Genomic DNA, 17294 nt, shown 5'->3' on the forward strand with positions numbered 1-17294 from the left:
TTGCTATTGTGAACAACGCTGCAATGAACATGGGTGTGCATATGTCTATTTGTGTGACAACTCTTATTTCCCTAGGCTATATTCCAAGGAGTGGGATTGCTGGATCATATGGTATTTCTATTTCTGGTGTTCTAAGGAAGGGCTGCATCGTCTTCCAAATTGGTTGTATCATTTTGCAGTCCCACCAACAGTGCATAAGAGTTCCAATCTCCCCGCAGCCTCTGCAACATTTGTTATTTCCTGTTTTTTTTTTTTTATTTATGCCAGTAATGAAGGGGTGAGATGGTATCTCATTGTGGTTTTGATTTGCATTCCTCTAAAGGCTTTGACTTTTAAAGGCTAGTGATCAAGAGCATTTCCTCATGTGTCTGTTGGCTGCTTGAATGTCTTCTTTGGTGAAGTGTCTATTCATTTCCTTTGCCCAATTTTTAATTGTATTATTTGTCTTTTTGTTGTAGAGGTGTTGGATTTTCTTGCAGATTTTAGAGATTAGACCTTTGTCTGATTCGTAATAGCCAAAATTTTTTTCCCAGTCTCTGGGTTCTCTTTTTACTCTTTTGGTGAAGTCTTTTGATGAGTGTGGTTTTTATCCTGTTAATGCCGTGTCTTACGGCCTTTAGTGTTGATCCTATTTTTTCTTCTATGAACTTTATAGTTTTTGGCTTTATATTTAGGTCTTCGATACATTTTGAATTAGTTTTTGTATATGGTGTGAGGTATGAGACTTGTGTCCTTTTTTTGCAGATGAACATCCAGTTTTGCCAGTACCATTTGTTAAAAAGATTGTCTTTTCCCAATTTGATGGACTTTGGGCTGTTGTCGAAGATCAGGTGACCACAGGTGGATGAATTTACATCTTGGTTCTCAATTCTGTTCCATTGGTCAATGTATCTGTCATTGTACCAGTACCAGTCTGCTTTGACTAGTGTAGCTGTATAGTAGGTTCTGAGGTCAGGTAGTACAATTCCTCCTACTTTATTCTTCTTCAGTAGTGCTTTACTTCTCCGGGGCTTCTTCCCTTTCCATATAAAGTTAATGACAAATTTTTCTGTCTCTTTAAAGAATGTTTTTGGTATTTAGGTGGGGATTGCGTTGTATTTGTGGATTACTTTGGGTAGAATTGTCGTTTTCACAATATTGAGTCTACCTATTCATGAGCATAATATGTTTTTCCATTTATATAGATCTCTTTTGGTTTCTTCCAGTAGTACTTTGTACTTTTCTCTGTATAGGTCTTTAACATCCCTGGATAGATTTATCTCTAGGTACTTTCTTTGTTTAGGGGCTATTATAAATGGTATCATTTTCCTGATTTCTTTTTCATCATTCTCTTTATTGATGTATAGGAATCCAACTGATTTTTGTATGTTTATCTTGTATCCTGTCTCTCTGCTGAATCTTTCTATTAGTTCCAGTAGTTTTCTCATGGATTCTTTTGGATTTTCTATGCATAGTATCATATCATCTGCAAATAGGGACAGTTTAACTTCTTCATTACCAATTTAGATGCCCTTTATTTCCTTTTCTTGCCTTATTGCTCTAGCTAGGACTTCCAGCACAATGTTCAACAGGGGTGGTGATAAAGGGCATCCTTGTCTCTTTCCTGTTCTCAAGGGGAATGTTTTCAGCCTCTCTCCGTTAAGAAGATGTTGGTCATTGGTTTTGCATAGATGCCTTTTGTTATGTTGAGAAATTTTCCTTCTATACTTATTTTATTGAGAGTTTTTATCAGGAATGGGTGTTGGACTTCGTTGAATGCCTTTTCTGTGTCAATAGAGATGGTCATGTGATTCTTTTCTTTCCTTTTATTTATGTGGTGGATTACGTTGATTGATTTTCTAATGTTGAACCATCCTTGCATACCTGGTATGAATAGTATTTGGTTGTGGTATATCATTTTTTTTTTATATGGTGCTGAATTCTATTGGCTAGAGTTTTATTGATAATTTTTGCATCTATATTCATGACAGATATTGGTCTATAATTTTCTTTTTTTGTGGTGTCTTTGCCCGGTTTTGGTATCAGGGCTCTGCTGGTTTCATAGAATGAATTTGGAAGTATCACTTCCTTTTCCATGTTCTGAAATATTTTGAGTAGTACTGGCATAAGCTGTTCTCTGAATGTTTAGTAAAATTCTCCAGTGAAGCCATCTGGGTAAGGGTTTTTTTTTGGGGGGGGTTGGGATTTTTTAAATTATCTTTTCAATCTCTTCTCTTGTTGTGAGTCTATTCAGATTTTCAACATCATTTTGTGTTAGTTTGGATAGGTAGTGTGTTTCTAGAAATTTGTCAATTTCCTCTAGGTTTTCAAATTTGTTGAAGTACAGTTTTTCGTAATAATTTGTTATGATCCTTTTTATTTCAGCTGAGTCTGTTGTAATATTCCCCATTTCATTTCTTATTTGGGTTAATTGCATCCCCTCCTGTTTTTCTTTTGTCAGTTTGGCCAATGGTTTGTCTATTCTGTTGATCCTTTCAAAGAACCAACTTTTGGTTTTATTGATTCTTTCTATTGTTTTTCTATTCTATATTTCATTTATCTCTGCTCTGTTTTTTATTGTTTCCTTTCTTCTTGTGGCTGTGGGCTTCTTTTCCTCTTCTCTTTCTATTTGTTCAAATTGTGTTGCTAAAGTTTTGATTTTGTACCTTTCTTCTTTTTTGATGTGTGCATCTGTTGCTATAAATTGACCTCTGAGGGCTGTCTTTGCTGTGTCCAGAAGGTTTTGGTATGATGTGCTTTCATTCTTGTTTGATTCTAGTTTTTTTTTTTTTTTCCATTTCTGATTTCTTCTATTACCCAGTGGTTTTTAAGCAAGGTGTTACTCAGTTTCCATGTAATGGATTTTCTTTTCCTTGCTCTTCCTCTTGTTAATTTCTACTTTGATGGCTTTGTGGTTGGAGAAGATACTTAGTATTACTTCAGTGTTTTGGATTTTGTTGAGGGTTGCTCTGTGACCTACAATGTGGTCTATTCTGGAGAGCGCTCCATGTGCTTTGGAAATGAATGTGTACTTTATAGCTGGTGGATGAAGTATTCTATATATGTCTATGAGGTTAAGTTGGCTGATCGTGCCCTTTAGATCTTCTATACCTTTGTTGAGTTTCTTCCTAGATGCTCTGTCCTTTATTGAGAGTGGTGTGTTGAGGTCTCCTACTATTATTGTGGAACTGTCGATTTCTCTTTTCTGCGCTGTTAGAGTTTGTTTTATGTATTTTGGAGCCCTGTCATTGGGTGCACGGATGTTTATTATGGTTAAGTCTTCATGATGGATCATCCCTTTAATCATTATGTTTGTCTTTTATGGCGGATTTTGTCTTAAAGTCTATTTCGTCTGAGATTAGTATTGCCACTTCTGCTCTTTTTTGGTAGCTGTTTGCTTGATTTTTTTTTTTTTTTCCATCCTTTGATTTTTAGTACATTTACGTCTTTGTTTCTAGGGGGTGTCTCTTGTAGAGAGCATATTGATGTATCCTGTTTTTTTTGTTTGTTCGTTTGTTTTGTTTTTTAATCCCTTCTGTCACTCTGTCTCTTTATGGGTGCATTTAGGCCATTTACATTCAGTGTAATTATTAATAGATGTGAGATTATTGCTGTCCTTTTGCAGTGCTTTTTTTTTTTTTTTTGTGGTGCTGACATTTTCTTTGTTCCTCTTACTCTCCTGTGCTGAATTCCTTCTGTTTGTGAATTTCTTTTTCATTTCTTTTTTCTAGATTTTGTTTTTATTGAGACTTTATGTTTTTCTTCTTTATTTTGATGAGTAGGTTTGTTAACTTTCTTTGTGGTTACCTTAAAATTTACCTTTATCTTCCTGGGTTTGAACCAGTCTGTTATTACTTGGTGTCACATTGCCTTCCTCTCCACTAGAAAGTTCTATATTTACACCATTTATTCCCTCTTTTATTGTTCTGACATTGTTGTCATTTACAGATTAACCTCTCTGGTTTCCTGTTTTGTTTTGTTTTGTTTTTTTCCGGATAGTCCATGAGAGTTAATTTCCTATGTTGGTATCTGGCTGGTACAATCTCGCATCCTAGATTCAGGCTGTGGTCTGATGTCGTTTGTTCTCAGACCAATGGACTCCCTTTAATAATTCTTGTAAGTCTGTTTCGGTTTTTACATATTCCCTTCACTTCGGTTTATCTGGAAATGACCTAATTCCACCATCATATTTGAGCGAGAGTTTTACGGAATATATTACTCTTGGTTGGCAATTTTTTTCTATCAAGTTTTTATATATGTCATCCCATTGCCTTTTTGCCGGCGTGGTTTCTGCTGAGTAACCAGTAAACCAGAGCTTAGTCTTATTGTTTCTCCTCTGTATGCGACTTTTTGTTTTTCTTGAGCTGCTCTCAGGATTTTTTGTCTTCAGTTTTAGTGACTATGACTCTGACATGCCTTCGTGGTTTTTCTTTTGGGGCCTATCCTATATGGGGTTCATTGAGTTCTTGGATGGTCAGCTTTTTATCTTTCATGATTTTAGGGAAGTTTTCTGTCAGCAATTCTCCAATGATCCTCTCTGTGTTTTCTGTTTTCTCTCCCTGATCTGTAACTCCAATCACTTAAAAATTTTTTCTTTTGTTTGTATCCTACAAAATTCTCAGGGTTTCTTCATTTTTCTTTGTTCTTTTTTCTGATTTTTCTGCAAACATATTTGTATCGAAGTATTTGTCTTCAATTTCACTGATCCTGTCTGCCATCATTTCAAACCTGCTGGTCAGCCTTTTTCTATGACAGTCCATTTCTGAAATCTTGTTGTTTATCTTTTGAATTTCTAATTGTTGTTTTGTATGCTTTCTAGTTGTGAGTTTATTTTGGCATTTTGTTCCTGTATTATTTTCCTGAATTCTTCCATTTTTTTGTCTGTATTTTCCACGAATTTGTCTATTTTTTCCTTATTTTTGTTGCTTTTGGCTTTTACTCTTGGATAGCTCTGAATATTAGACATTTGAATTCCCTGTCAGGCAGTTCTAGTGACTTTCCTTCTACTGGAAAGTCATCTGGTGTCTTATTTTGGACGCCTACTGGAACCATCCTGTCCTTTTTTTTTTGTATGTTTTGGTATTGTCTGCTGTCTTCAGGACATTCAGTAGTTATTTTCTTCATTTATTGGTTGTAGATCTGTTTGTTTCATCCTGTTTTTTTGTTTTATTTGGTTATGTCTGAGCAAGTGGGCTGTGCATTCTTTGTTGGTTGTTCATCTGTGGTCACAATACTTTTCACCTCCTTGTCCAGTGGGCAGGTCCAGTCACTCAGCTATGGTGCAGCAGGGCATGTCCAGTTGAAGGGGATGGGCTGGGATGGGTTGTTTGTGGTATGTACTAGGACCAACAGGGTTGGCTAGGAATCAGTGCTGGGCAAGTTCCTGTAGGTGGTGCCTGTGCTACGTGGGGTGTGAAAAGAGTATATCTTTTGTTACCAGGTGCCCTGTCACCTCCTGGGAACTTTGTGAAGCATATTTCCTGTCCGCCAGTCTCCAATGTAGGTGGGGTGAATCTAAGCAGCCCAGATGCTGCACTTCCCGGCTGGCAGAGCCACCGCTGCCAGTCAGGAAGAGCAGAGGTAGAGCAGAAGGGTGAGGATGGTGGGCTGGGAAAGCATGTGTCACTGGTTACCAGGTGCTCTGTCTCCTCCTGGGAGCTCCATGAAGCTGCTTTCCCATGTTCCCTGTCTGCCAATCTCCAATAGGAGCCCAAGATGGCAGACCCGTGCCACATTAGCTATTAGGGAACCTCCACTCATATCTCTCCTTGCCCTCTGTCTCTGTCAGTTTCTTATTCTGTTCGGTGCTTGGCTGAGTTCTTTACGTCATCATTTGACACTTTGGGCTCAGAGCAATGTTTGTCTCTGTTTTATCTAGTTTTTTGGGTCTTTGCTGCGGAGGGACAGAGTGGTGCTTCTGTCTATAGCACCATGTTGGCCATAAGTCCTCCCTCTTCCTTTTTTTCACGGACCCTCCACTTTACTAAGCACAATGTCCTTCTCAAGAGATTGGTCCCTCCTGATAACATGTCTAAAATATGTGATATGAAGTCTAACCGTCTTCAATTCTAAAGAGCATTCTGGCAGTACTTCCTCCAAGACAGATTTGTTTGTTCTTCTGGCAGTCCACAGTATACTCAATATTCTTCCCCAACACCATAATCGAAAGACATCAATTTTTCTTCAGTCTTTATTATGGATTGTCCAGCTTTCTCATGCATGTGAGGTAATTGAAAACACCATGGCTTGAATCAGGCATACCTTAGTTCTCAAAGTGACATCTTTGCTATTTATCACTTTAAAGAGGTCTTCTGCTGCAGACTTGTGCAATGCCAATGATTTCTTGACTGCTGCTTCCATGGGCATTGATCGTAGATGCAAATAAAATAAAATCCTTGACAAATTCCAGCTTTTCTCCATTTATCAAGATGTTGCTTATTGGTCCAGTTGTGAGGATTTTTGTTTTCTTTATGTTGAGGTTTAATCCACATTGAATGCTGTAGTATTTGATCTTCATTAGAAAGTGCTTCAAGTGGTCTTCACTTTCAGCAGGCAAGACTGTGTCACCTGCATATCGCAGGTTTTTAATGAGTCTTCCTCCAACCCTGATGCCCCGTTCTTCTTCACATAATCCAGCTTCTCTGATTATTTGGTCAGCATGCAGATTGAGTAAGTACGGTGAGAGTATACAACCCTGATGCACGCCTTTTCTGATTTTAAACCACGTGATATCCCCTTGTTCTGTCTGAGTGATTGCCTCTTGGTCTAAGTACAGGTTCTATATGAGCAGAATTAAGTGTTCTGGAATTCCCATTCTTTGCAGTGTTATCCATAATTTGTTTTGATTCACAGAGTCAAATGCCTTTCCATCGTCAATAAAACACAAGTAAACATCTTTCTGGTGTACTCTGCTTTCAGCCAAGATTCATCTGATATCAGCAACGATAACACTGGTTTTATGTCCTCTTCTGAATCTGGCTTAAATTTCTGGCAGTTCCCTGTCAATGTACTTGCTGCAAACATTTTTGAATTATCTTCATCAAAATTTTACTTGTGTTTGATATTAATGATATTATTCAATAATTTCTGCCATGTAGCTGTCTACCCAATTTCCTGGCATAGATGAGTGAGCACTTCCAGTGTTGCATCAATTTATTGAAACATCTCATTTGGTATTCCATCAATTCCTGGAGCCTTGTTTTTTGCCAATGCTTTCAGTGCAGCTTGGGCTTCTTCCTTCAATACCATCAGTTCTTGATCATATGCTACCTCCTGTAATGGTTGAATGTTGGTACAGTGACTCTGTGGATTCTTTCCATATTCTTTTGATGCTTCCTACATCATTCAATATCTTGCCTATAGAATCCTCCAATGGTACAACTTGAGGACTGAATTTTCTCTTCAGCTCCTTCAGCTCGAGAGATGTTGAGCATGTTCTTCCCTTTTGGTTTTATATCTTCAGGTCTTTGTGCATTTCATTATAATACTTTGTCTTCTGAAGCTGCCCTTTGAAATCGCTTCAGCTCTTTCACTTCATCAAATCTTCCATTCGTTTTAGCTACTAAGCATTCAAGAGCAAGTTTCAGAGTCTCTTCTGACATCCACTTTTCTCTTATCTTTTTAATGACCTTTTGCTTTCTTCATGTATGATGCTTTGATATCACCCCACAACTCATCTGGTCTTCAGCTATTCCATGTTCCAATTATCAGTAGATGTTTGCAGCTGTTTCTTCTCATTTTGAGTCTTGCCACATTAGCAAATGAAGTTCTCAAAAGCTTTACTCCATCCATGTCATTAAGGTCAACTCGACTTTGAGGAGGCGGCTCTTCCCCAGTCATATTTTGAGTGTTTCCCAACCTGAGGGGCTCATCTTCTAGCACTATATCAGTCAAATCTATTTTTGAGATGGTCTCTGAATTCAGTTGGGATATACTCAAGGTCATAATTTGGCTTCCGCAGACTTGTTTTAATTTTCTTCAGTTTCAACTTGAATTTGCATGAGTAATTGATGGTCTGTTTTGTATTCGGCCCCTAGCCTTGTTCTTACTGATGATACTGAGCTTCTCCATCATTGCTTTCCACGGATGTAGTGATTTGATTCCTGTGTACTCTTTCTGTCAAGGTACATATGTATAGTTGCCATTTATGTTGTTGAATAAAGGTATTCACAAAATTCTATCATGCTGTCTCCAGCATCATTTCTCTCAGCAAGGCCATACTTTCCAACTTCTGATCCTTCTTCATTTCCAGCTTTCGCATTCTAATACCAGAAAACGAAACCCATTGGCGTTGAGTTGATTCCGACTCATAGTGACCCTATAGGACAGGGTAGAACTGCCCTGTAGGGTTTCCAAGGAGCGCCTGGTGGATTCGAACTGCTGACATTTTGGCTAGCAGTTGTAGCTCTTAACCACCCCACCGCAGGTTTCCTTCGCATTCCAACCACCAGTAATTATCAATGCATCTTGATTGCGTGTTTGATCAATTTCATTTCTGGCATTAGCGGCTGGTGTGTAAACTTGAATAATAGTCTTATTAATTGGTCTTTTCAGGCCTATGGATATTATTCTATCACTGACAGTGTTGTACTTCAGGATAGCTCTTGAAATATTCTTTTAGACAATGAATGCAATCCATTCCTCTTCATTTTGTTATTCCCTGCACAGTAGACCATATAATTGTCTGATTCAAAACAGCCAATACCAGTCCATTTCAACTCACTAATGCCTAGGATATCGATCTTTAGGTGCTCCATTTCATTTTTGTTGACTTCAAATTTTCCCAGATTCGTATTTTGTACATTCCACATTCCAATTATTAATGGGTGTTTGCAGCTGTTTCTTCTCATTTTGAGTCATGCCACATCAGCAAATGAAGGTCTCAAATCCATGTAATTAAGATTGACTCTACTTTGAGGAGGCAGCTCTTCCCCAGTCGTATTTTGAGTGTTTCCAACCTGAGGAGCTCATCTTCTGGCACTATATCAGACAATGTTCCACAGCTATCATAAGGTTTCCAATGACCAATATTTTTAGTAGATTACCAGGTCCTTCTTCCTAGTCTGTCCTAGTCTCAAAGCTCCGCTGAAACCTGTCTGCCATAGTGACCCTGCTAGTATTTGAAATACCAGTGGCATATCTTTCAGCATCACAAATCCATCCCAGCACGACAAACTGACAGATGAGTGGTGGCCAAATGGTGTAATCATTTCTTTTATCATCCATTCACTAATGGTAATCATTGTGCCATTGGTGGTAAATTTCTCTGTATGTCATTTCATCTTGTTCTGTTATAGCTGTTAGTGTAACAAACTTCTCTACTTTTTCCACCTTGTCTGTGTTCTCTTTCATTTGTCCTGCAGCTACTTATCTTTAAGTTTCAGGGAGGTCTGTCTTATGGCTTTATCATGTACAAAGACTGACCGTTTCTGTATGTCTGCTTTCTGCATGAGCACAATAACAAGGCAGAAAAGCATTACTTTTCCTCAGGCTGACATCCTGGAAAATATCATGCCCTAAAGAGAGAGGCTATGTCCCTGGGTGGTGCAAGTGGTTTGCACTTGACTACTAACCTAAAGGTTGGCAGTTCGAACCTACCTAGCAGTGGTGTGGAAGAAAGGCCTGGCAATCTTCTTTCCTAAGGATTACAGCAAAGAAAGCCCTATGGAGCAGTTTTACTACCAGGGCTCACCATGAATCAGAATCAACTCCACCACAAAGGGTTTGGTTTAACGAGAGAAGCTAATAGTCCTGCCTAACCCCATCTCTCCAAGCAAAATAGGAATTGAAGATATAAAATCAAAGCTTTTTCATCTTTACGAGAAATTCTCAACTTGGCCAGCCCCCTGAAATTGCATGCCTGCTTTATACTTAAATTGGTTTATGCATTTTTCTGGAAATGATCAGTATTTTTATTAGCTCCTTAGAGAAGCCAGGGTTTTTTTTTTTTTAAAGTGCTCTGAGCCTTGTACCCTCTTCCCTGTGTGAGTGACCATATCCAAAAGGCTGATTGTGTCCTTTCTATAAACCACTTTGTGTTCTGACTCCAGGAGGCTTCTTGAACCTTGTTTTCAAATGAACTCTATAAACCAACCCTCTGCTTAACAAAGGCATTTTGAAATACATGAATAATAAATACATCATAAAAATCCCTGTTTGAATAAAGAAGCATCAGAGAAGTTATGCAGTTCACTTAGCCACTGTTTTAGTTACTTTTATTAATATCATTAATGTTACTTATTGTTTCTTATTACTTTTCTAAATGACCTGAGTGCGGTCTCACAGGCTTTAGGGACCTTGCTTATGTGTTAAGTGAAAAAACAGTACACAAATGTTCTTTAACTCCAAACATTATTAAGGGTGAAGATTGAATTTAAGGCCTAAAAGTAATTCAATTGGAATGTGAAAAAACAGACACCATTACGTAACAAGCCCTTAGCATATTTGTACTTATGTCTGTATACATGATGTCAGCATACATACATTTATTACAGTGCTTTGGGCTTGGTTTATTTACCAACTGGCCTCTTAAAATTCTTGGGCGCACACACAAAAAATGGATCTTCATTAACCAGGATTTTTTTTTCTGGCCAGCGAGATTTTAAAGATGTTTTTTCCTTCGCTTCCTTCCTTCCTTCCTTGTAGTGTCCACGGTTAATGTGAATCTACAATCACTGCAATTTAGATGGATGCAACTCCATTTTAACAAATCACCAGGAGAATAACTCCCAGTGCAGAGTTTTCCTTCTAGATCTGATCATTGAACCAAAAACGCATTCCCGTGATGTTCTTGGTCTTTAATCATGATTAAGTAAGCGAACCGGAGATTTCACAAGGTGGGGGAGGGGCGAAGGGCGAATAGATCCCAAGATTTGGCAAATTCTTTATATTTTTTCCGACTTAAACCTCTGACCCTTTGGAGAGTACTGGCATCCCTGCAGTCCACCCACGCAAACGCGCGCGCTCACGCGCGCGCGCACAAACACGCTTTCGAATTTAAAGGTGTTCTAGCAAAATCCTCTGAGTTGCCAGTCTGAGACTTTACTTAGATAAAGAATTGGCGGGTTCTCAAGTTTCAGGTCTCTAGGTGCCAGAGCGACAAAGCGCACCAGCGCTGATAGGGCGCGTGCCAAGGCTCTCAGGTGGGAATTCGTGGCACTGCGAAGCGGTCGCTGGCGTAGGCACTAGAGCCAGGTGCAGCAGGGCCGAAATTCCACTCTTGGGTTCTCTTGCCCTGAAGCCGCCAGCAGCACAAAGCCAAGTTTGTTCCAAGAACACGCTTTTCCGCGCTTCTGCAGCCAGAGCAAGAGCTCGATTTCCCGGACAGATCCAGGGGCTTTCCTGAAGGATTCAGAGAGGAGGCAACCAGACACAACCCCAGCGTCCTCTGTAGATCCAACTCCCTACGGCTGGTGGGGACTGGAAGGAACGAGTCCAGATCACGGGACCTTCCCTGGTTGTGAGCCAGCGCCCAGCTGTCCTTGACCTCCTCTGCAGCCAGGGGCGCGAGCCGGAGAAATGAAAGTAAAACCTGTCCTGGCCCGGACCCAACTGGAAGCTGGAGACAAGTAGGACGCAGCCCGGGATAGACGGCCCATCCAGGGCCTGTGCGAAGAGCCCGACCTGCAGAGGAAGAAGTGAAAGGAAGAGATGGGAAATGGGGGACGAGTGAGAAAAACAGGCCACAGGCCCCCAACAGAGTAATAGCGCAGTGCAGACACCCACCGCCCCACCCGCTCTGCTGCGGAAATTGCCCTGCGGCCAGACAGGCGGCCTGAGCCGGGTGGAGTCGCCACGCTGCGCCTGCATCGCTCCTGGTGCCCCAAGCTCTTATCAAAACCAGAGCCAGGAATCTGTTCCTGGCCTTTAACTGGAACGCAGGTCCCTTCAGGGGACTCCCTCAGGGAAGAGTCAGAATAAATAACCCCGGCGCCGCCATTCCTTCCCTAGGTGCAATGTCCACGGCTCAGTCCTGAGAGCCAGAAGGCGGCTGAGCTAGCAGCGCACGGCCCAGGCCGCGCTGTGGCCAAGGTCCGGGCCGCCTAGCGCCCAGGCTCCTTTGCACTGGGTCTGAGAACCAGTATGGAAGAATGGGCAGGAAACTTAGAGATATGCTGGGGGCAAGTTTGGAGATGGGGAAACCGGAGAGAGACATGACTCGCCCACATTCACACAGCGAATTGTCCTAAGAATGAGGACTAGAAGTTGGTCAGCAGCGCCCGGTGGTCTCATGCCCTAGGCTTCTCAGTCTGGGTGTTAGAGTTTAGGACCTGAGGCTGACTGAGGTAGTAGGTGATATGACACTAGAGACCTGCATGCAAGAAGTAGGGAGCCCTTCGAGGCTGAGCCTTCAGTTTGGTCCCCAGATGGGAAGTATGAAAGTGAAGTCTAGAAGCAGCCATGGGAGAGTACAGGTGACAAACGTGTTTGGGGTGATTCATCATGAACAGGCACAAATCTTTGGGCGAGGGCTGGTATTCTCCTCTCCCCTTTGGCGAAGCGATGACCCCAGCCTAGAAGAATTCACACAGTGCCCCAGTCTTCAGTGCTTGCTTGAGGACCGAGTGAGATCTCTATTGCTTACTAGCTCTAATGTGACTTTGGGCAAGATGCTTCCCTTCTCTGAACTTCAATTTTCAACTTAGTGAAATGGGAAAAGTAATGTTACCTTCCTTGCTTAACTCAAGGGTTGGTATGGGGATCAGAGAGGATGAGAATGTGGCAGTGCTTTGTAAACTGTGGCGGTTAACATGCGTGAAGCATTAGTGTGCTCCCTGGCAGTCAATCCTCACGTTTACAGTGGGTGAGTGAAGGCTCCGAGGGCAGCCGGCCAAACTCTCAGGTTGTAACCTTATAAGGCATAATTGGATTCCAAAGGGGGGGCGGTGGTGGAATGAAACGACATCTTCTTCATTTTGGTCATTCCTATATTTCCAAATAGGCATGTAAAATCTGAAACTTAAGATATTGCCCCCCTCCAAATTCCAATTCTCGAATCAGCCTTTCAAAGCCTTGACCCTACTGCGAAATCTTACTAGCCCATCCCCGAATCCTGGAGTCTCCGCAGTTCTCAGGGGGCTGGCGAGCCCCGCTCCTCTTGGCTCTGCTCTGTGTCCTGCCCCTGCAGCTCTGAGCGAATTTGGGGTCGCAACCAGGTCAGAAGCCAAGCCGGCAGGGGGCGCGGTCCCACTCGAGACCACAGGTCCCCAAGTCTGAGGCTCCGACCACCGCGTGGTTACCCCGGCTGGCTCCTGCAGCACCAATCCAAAAGCCCTGCACTCTGGGCTGCATAGGTCCTTGTTAGGGACCTCAAGAGGTTGTATTGGCCCTACTTCTCCTGGTCTTGAGCCCTGAACCCTATCTCAGAGAGTCAGAGTTATGACAGTTCTTACACTAATCTCCTGGATCCCATCTCTGAGCCCTCGGGCACGCTCGGGCACGAGGGACCCCCAAACCCCATTCTCACTTGCAAGCAATGCGCGCGCCAGAATGCAAGAGCGCGCGCGCCCGAGCAAAAAAAGGGAGGGCGCGTGGGCAGCCCAGGCCCCGCCCCCGCGCTCTTATAAAGCGGAGGCAAGAGAGCTGGCCACTCAGTGGTTTCTTGGTGACACCAGGCAGAAGAGCTCGAGCCTTGCGACCTCTTGCTTCTCACCGCAACCAGACTTGGACGTTGAGGTTTTGCCACTGCCAGAGCGACGTCTCGGACTTTCTCCTCCCTATTTTTGGCAGATCCTCCCTTAGCAGGTAGGTGCCGTAAGCCCCGCGCGTTAACGGGGTCCCTTGCTGAGGCCGGAGGTTGGGAGCGCTGGGTAAGGGGTAAAACGCCCTTTGGAGGGTCTTCTGAGGGGTACACCCCAGTTTCGGGGCCAGCTCCAGCGCACAGCGATTCAGTTCCCTTTACTCCGTCAGCCAAGTCCCGGGAAGTTGAGCAGGAAACCTCTGGGAGCCTGGCGCTGTGCAGCGGCCTCCCCCGCGGGTCTGTCACTCGCCGGCTGGTGCAAACGCCGCTGGCGCTTTTCTGCGCCCCAGGGAGATAAGCGTCCGATTGCCAAGCCAAGCGCGAGCTGAGTCCGCCCGCGCCGGGGCCCCCACCCTCCCTTCGTGTCCCTCCGTGGCAACGCGACTGGCCCGGGTGCTCACACTCCACTTCTCTCTCTCCTCAGGGTCTACGCATCGTCGCCGGGATGAAGCTGGTGCCGGTAGCCCTGATGTACTTGGGCTTGCTAGCTTTCCTAGGCGCCGACACTACGCGGCTCGACGTGGCGTCGGAGTTCGGCAAGAAGTGAGTTCCGGGCAGCGCCTTCCGCAGTCCTAGTACCTGGCGGACAAGGGAAACTGGCCATTGGTCCCAAGGGGTTAGAAGTGATCCAGGGCAGGGATCCGTCGCCGGGGTCGGCCGCTCCGTCCGGCGCCGGGCAGGGTGCGGGCCAGGACGTCGCCCGTACGCGTGCGAATCTGGTTTGCTTGTGTTTTCTAGATGGAATAAGTGGGTTCTAAGTCGTGGAAAGAGGGACCTACGGGTGTCCAGCAGCTACTCCACCGGTCTCGCTGACGTGAAGGCCGGGCCTGCCCAGAGTCTCATTCGGCCCCAGGACGTGAAGGGAGCCTCTCGAAGCCCCCAGACCAGGTAACTTTGCTGGGAGCCGCCTGGGGGTGGGGATACGTGGGCCGGGAGACCTCTTGGTCCTGGGGATAGTCAGGGCTGGATGGCAGATCAGAGGGCGGGAGCCGTTTTCAGCAGTTTTCTTGGGTCCTAGAACGCTCCCATTCTTGGCAGCTTGGGCCAAAGTCCTACTTGATGGGGTCTCACGTTGCCCTTCTACCCCTCCACAGCAATCCGGACACCGCCCGCATCCGAGTCAAGCGCTACCGCCAGACCATGAACAACTTCCAGGGCCTGCGAGGCTTCGGCTGTCGCTTCGGGACGTGCACTGTGCAGAAACTGGCGCACCAGATCTACCAGTTCACGGACAAGGACAAAGACGACGTCGCCCCCAGAAACAAGATCAGCCCCCAGGGCTACGGTCGCCGGCGCCGGCGCTCCCTTCCCGAAGGAGACGGGCGCTGGACTCTGCTGTCGCTGGAGCCACAGGCGCGCGGAGCTTCAGCCTCCCGTGCGCACCGAGTGCTCACCGCCCTACTCAGGATTTAAGTGCCTGTGGCAGCAGTGAACAGCCGCGCAAGCATCCCGCGGGATCGGGCTGAGACAGTCTTGCAAAGACCCCCGAGTGGAGGAGGCACAGTCTGGCGAGTCCTGGCTTTGCAGGGGTCCCTCCTCCTCGCGGGGCAGCACTCCCTTCGCCCGGATCCGGCCCAGGTGCCCCAGGGGGGCAGAGGAATTGCAGGGAGTGTCTCTCAGGCTCGTGGAGAGGAGAAACAGAAATAAATGCTGAGACTCCCGGGGCAGGGGTCTGAGCCACTGCCGTGCCCGCCCACAAACTGATTTCTCACGGGGTGTCACCCCACCGGGGCGCAAGCCTCACGATTACTTGAACTTTCCAAAACCTAGAGAGGAAAAGTGCAATGCGTGTTGTACATACAGAGGTAACTATCAATATTTAAGTTTGTTGATGTCAAGATTTGTTTTGTAACTTCAAATATAGAGATATTTTTGTACGTTATATATTGTATTAAGGGCATTTTAAAGCAATTGCATTATTCTCCCGCCCCTTTATTTTAATACGAGAATGTCTCAGCGAGGTGTAACGTTGTTTGCTGTGTGGATTGTATGTGTGTGTGAAAGAGAGAGACTGATTACCCCCTGGGGAAGAAGGAAACACAATGTCTCTGTATAATCTATTAACATAAAATGGGTGATATGCAAAATAGCGAACCAATAAACTGTCTCAATGATGATTCATTCTCGGCTCAAGCGTCTTGGGAAGGGTGGGTGTCCCTTGTCCGGACCGGCTCCGGAGCCGTAGGGTCCCTCCGCCTGGTTTCAAAAAATACGACGGCCGCGCACGACGAGTGCTGGCCCCTCTGCCGTGCTGAAACCGCGCGGAATGAACTGTCACCAGCTCGGCTGTCCGTGTGGGGCACGCGGAGCGCGTGCCCTGGACGCGGGTCAGGACGTCGTGGGAACGCCCGAGGTCACCGCCTCGCGTGGTGGCTGGACCAGGAGGGGTGGGGTGAGCCCTAATGTAGAGGCGAACGAGGACTCTTCGGTTGCGCAACAGAGTCCCAGATTTACGGAGTTGCTCAAGGAACCCAGCGCAAAAAGGGCCTGTGGGAGTTGGGGTGGTCTCCAAGGCCTTCTAAGTGAGGGGTTTCCCCAGGCTGCAGCGGGGTGTTAAAGTTAGAAGCTCCCCCAGCAAAGTGTCGGGACGCCTCCGGGGAAACCACAGCTGGACCTGGTCAATAACCCCAGTCTTCTCTGGCCGGAGAGCCCAGGGGGCCAGCGAGCTCATAAGCGAGGCTGCAGCGCCCCCTACCGGCCGCCGCGCAACGGGCCCACGAACCTTCAGGCAGTACGTGCGATTTAATAGATCCTTTTTTTTTTCCTACGTGGGAGTCAGCACACAGCCTTAATAACAGAGTTAAAAAAAAAAGAAGTTCGCAGATGCCAACCAGGGCCGGCCCCCTCCCGCCCCCCGCCAGACCTGCACGGCGGCTCCGTGTTCTGGGACAGTGACTCAGCGCCCACACGCTGCGCAGCGTGCAGCTGCTGGCCGGAGGCGGGCGGGACGGACGTGCCGCCGGAACCGTGCGCCTCCGACGGCCTGAGACCTTCATTGTTCCGCCTTCCCTCGCTGCTCTCCTCTTCCTTCCTCCTTCCCAAGCTTTTTTCATTTTTTTTCTCCACTTCTCTCTCACCTTCCTTTCGCCTCCTTGCTTTATGCTTTGTTATGTTAGAAGGTTGATCCCAGTTCTGGTGATAGAAGCTGAACACCAAGACCTCACTGTATGACTAGAAAGGACAGGGGTGTAGTGGAACGGTTAATACAGAAGGAAGAGAGGTGGTAGAGGGAGGCGAGATACCTGCCTATGGAAGAGGCACCCCTGTTTTTTTATTTCCTTGCCCCATTTGTCTCATCCAGTATCCTGAAGACCCAGGATGGAGATCAAATGCTTGCCCTTTCCAGACCCAATGCTTGTCCTTTCCAGAAAGTTTGCCTGGTCTCTCCATTGCAAACCGTGGCTGGAATGTTGGTGCTTCTAGTGATCTCAGAAACCTTCCTCACTAAGAAAAGCTTGAAGGTGAGTTTGGAGAATGGAAATGTTTCTGGCAACAGCCCCCTCCTGGGCCTTTTGCTTCTATTGCATATCACAGGACTCCCTCAAAGGGGCTGGGATGGTGAGTTCCTTTAATGCAC

The 17294-nt window shown here is 45.2% G+C and overlaps 1 protein-coding gene across 1 annotated transcript; it reads left to right on the forward strand.

Annotated features, from left to right (window-relative positions):
• The first annotated feature begins 13579 nt into the window (after window positions 1-13579).
• On the forward strand, window positions 13580-15850 carry ADM (adrenomedullin). The gene is made up of 4 exons (XM_049890908.1): window positions 13580-13722; window positions 14142-14260; window positions 14456-14605; window positions 14812-15850. Exons 2-4 carry the CDS (start codon window positions 14163-14165, stop codon window positions 15128-15130), a joined length of 567 nt encoding a protein of 188 aa, XP_049746865.1. The 5' UTR covers window positions 13580-13722; window positions 14142-14162; the 3' UTR covers window positions 15131-15850.
• The last annotated feature ends 1444 nt before the right edge of the window (window positions 15851-17294 follow it).

The sequence above is a fragment of the Elephas maximus genome, chromosome 7 (assembly GCF_024166365.1).
Source record: "Elephas maximus indicus isolate mEleMax1 chromosome 7, mEleMax1 primary haplotype, whole genome shotgun sequence".
In the NCBI taxonomy this organism is placed as follows: domain Eukaryota; kingdom Metazoa; phylum Chordata; class Mammalia; order Proboscidea; family Elephantidae; genus Elephas; species Elephas maximus.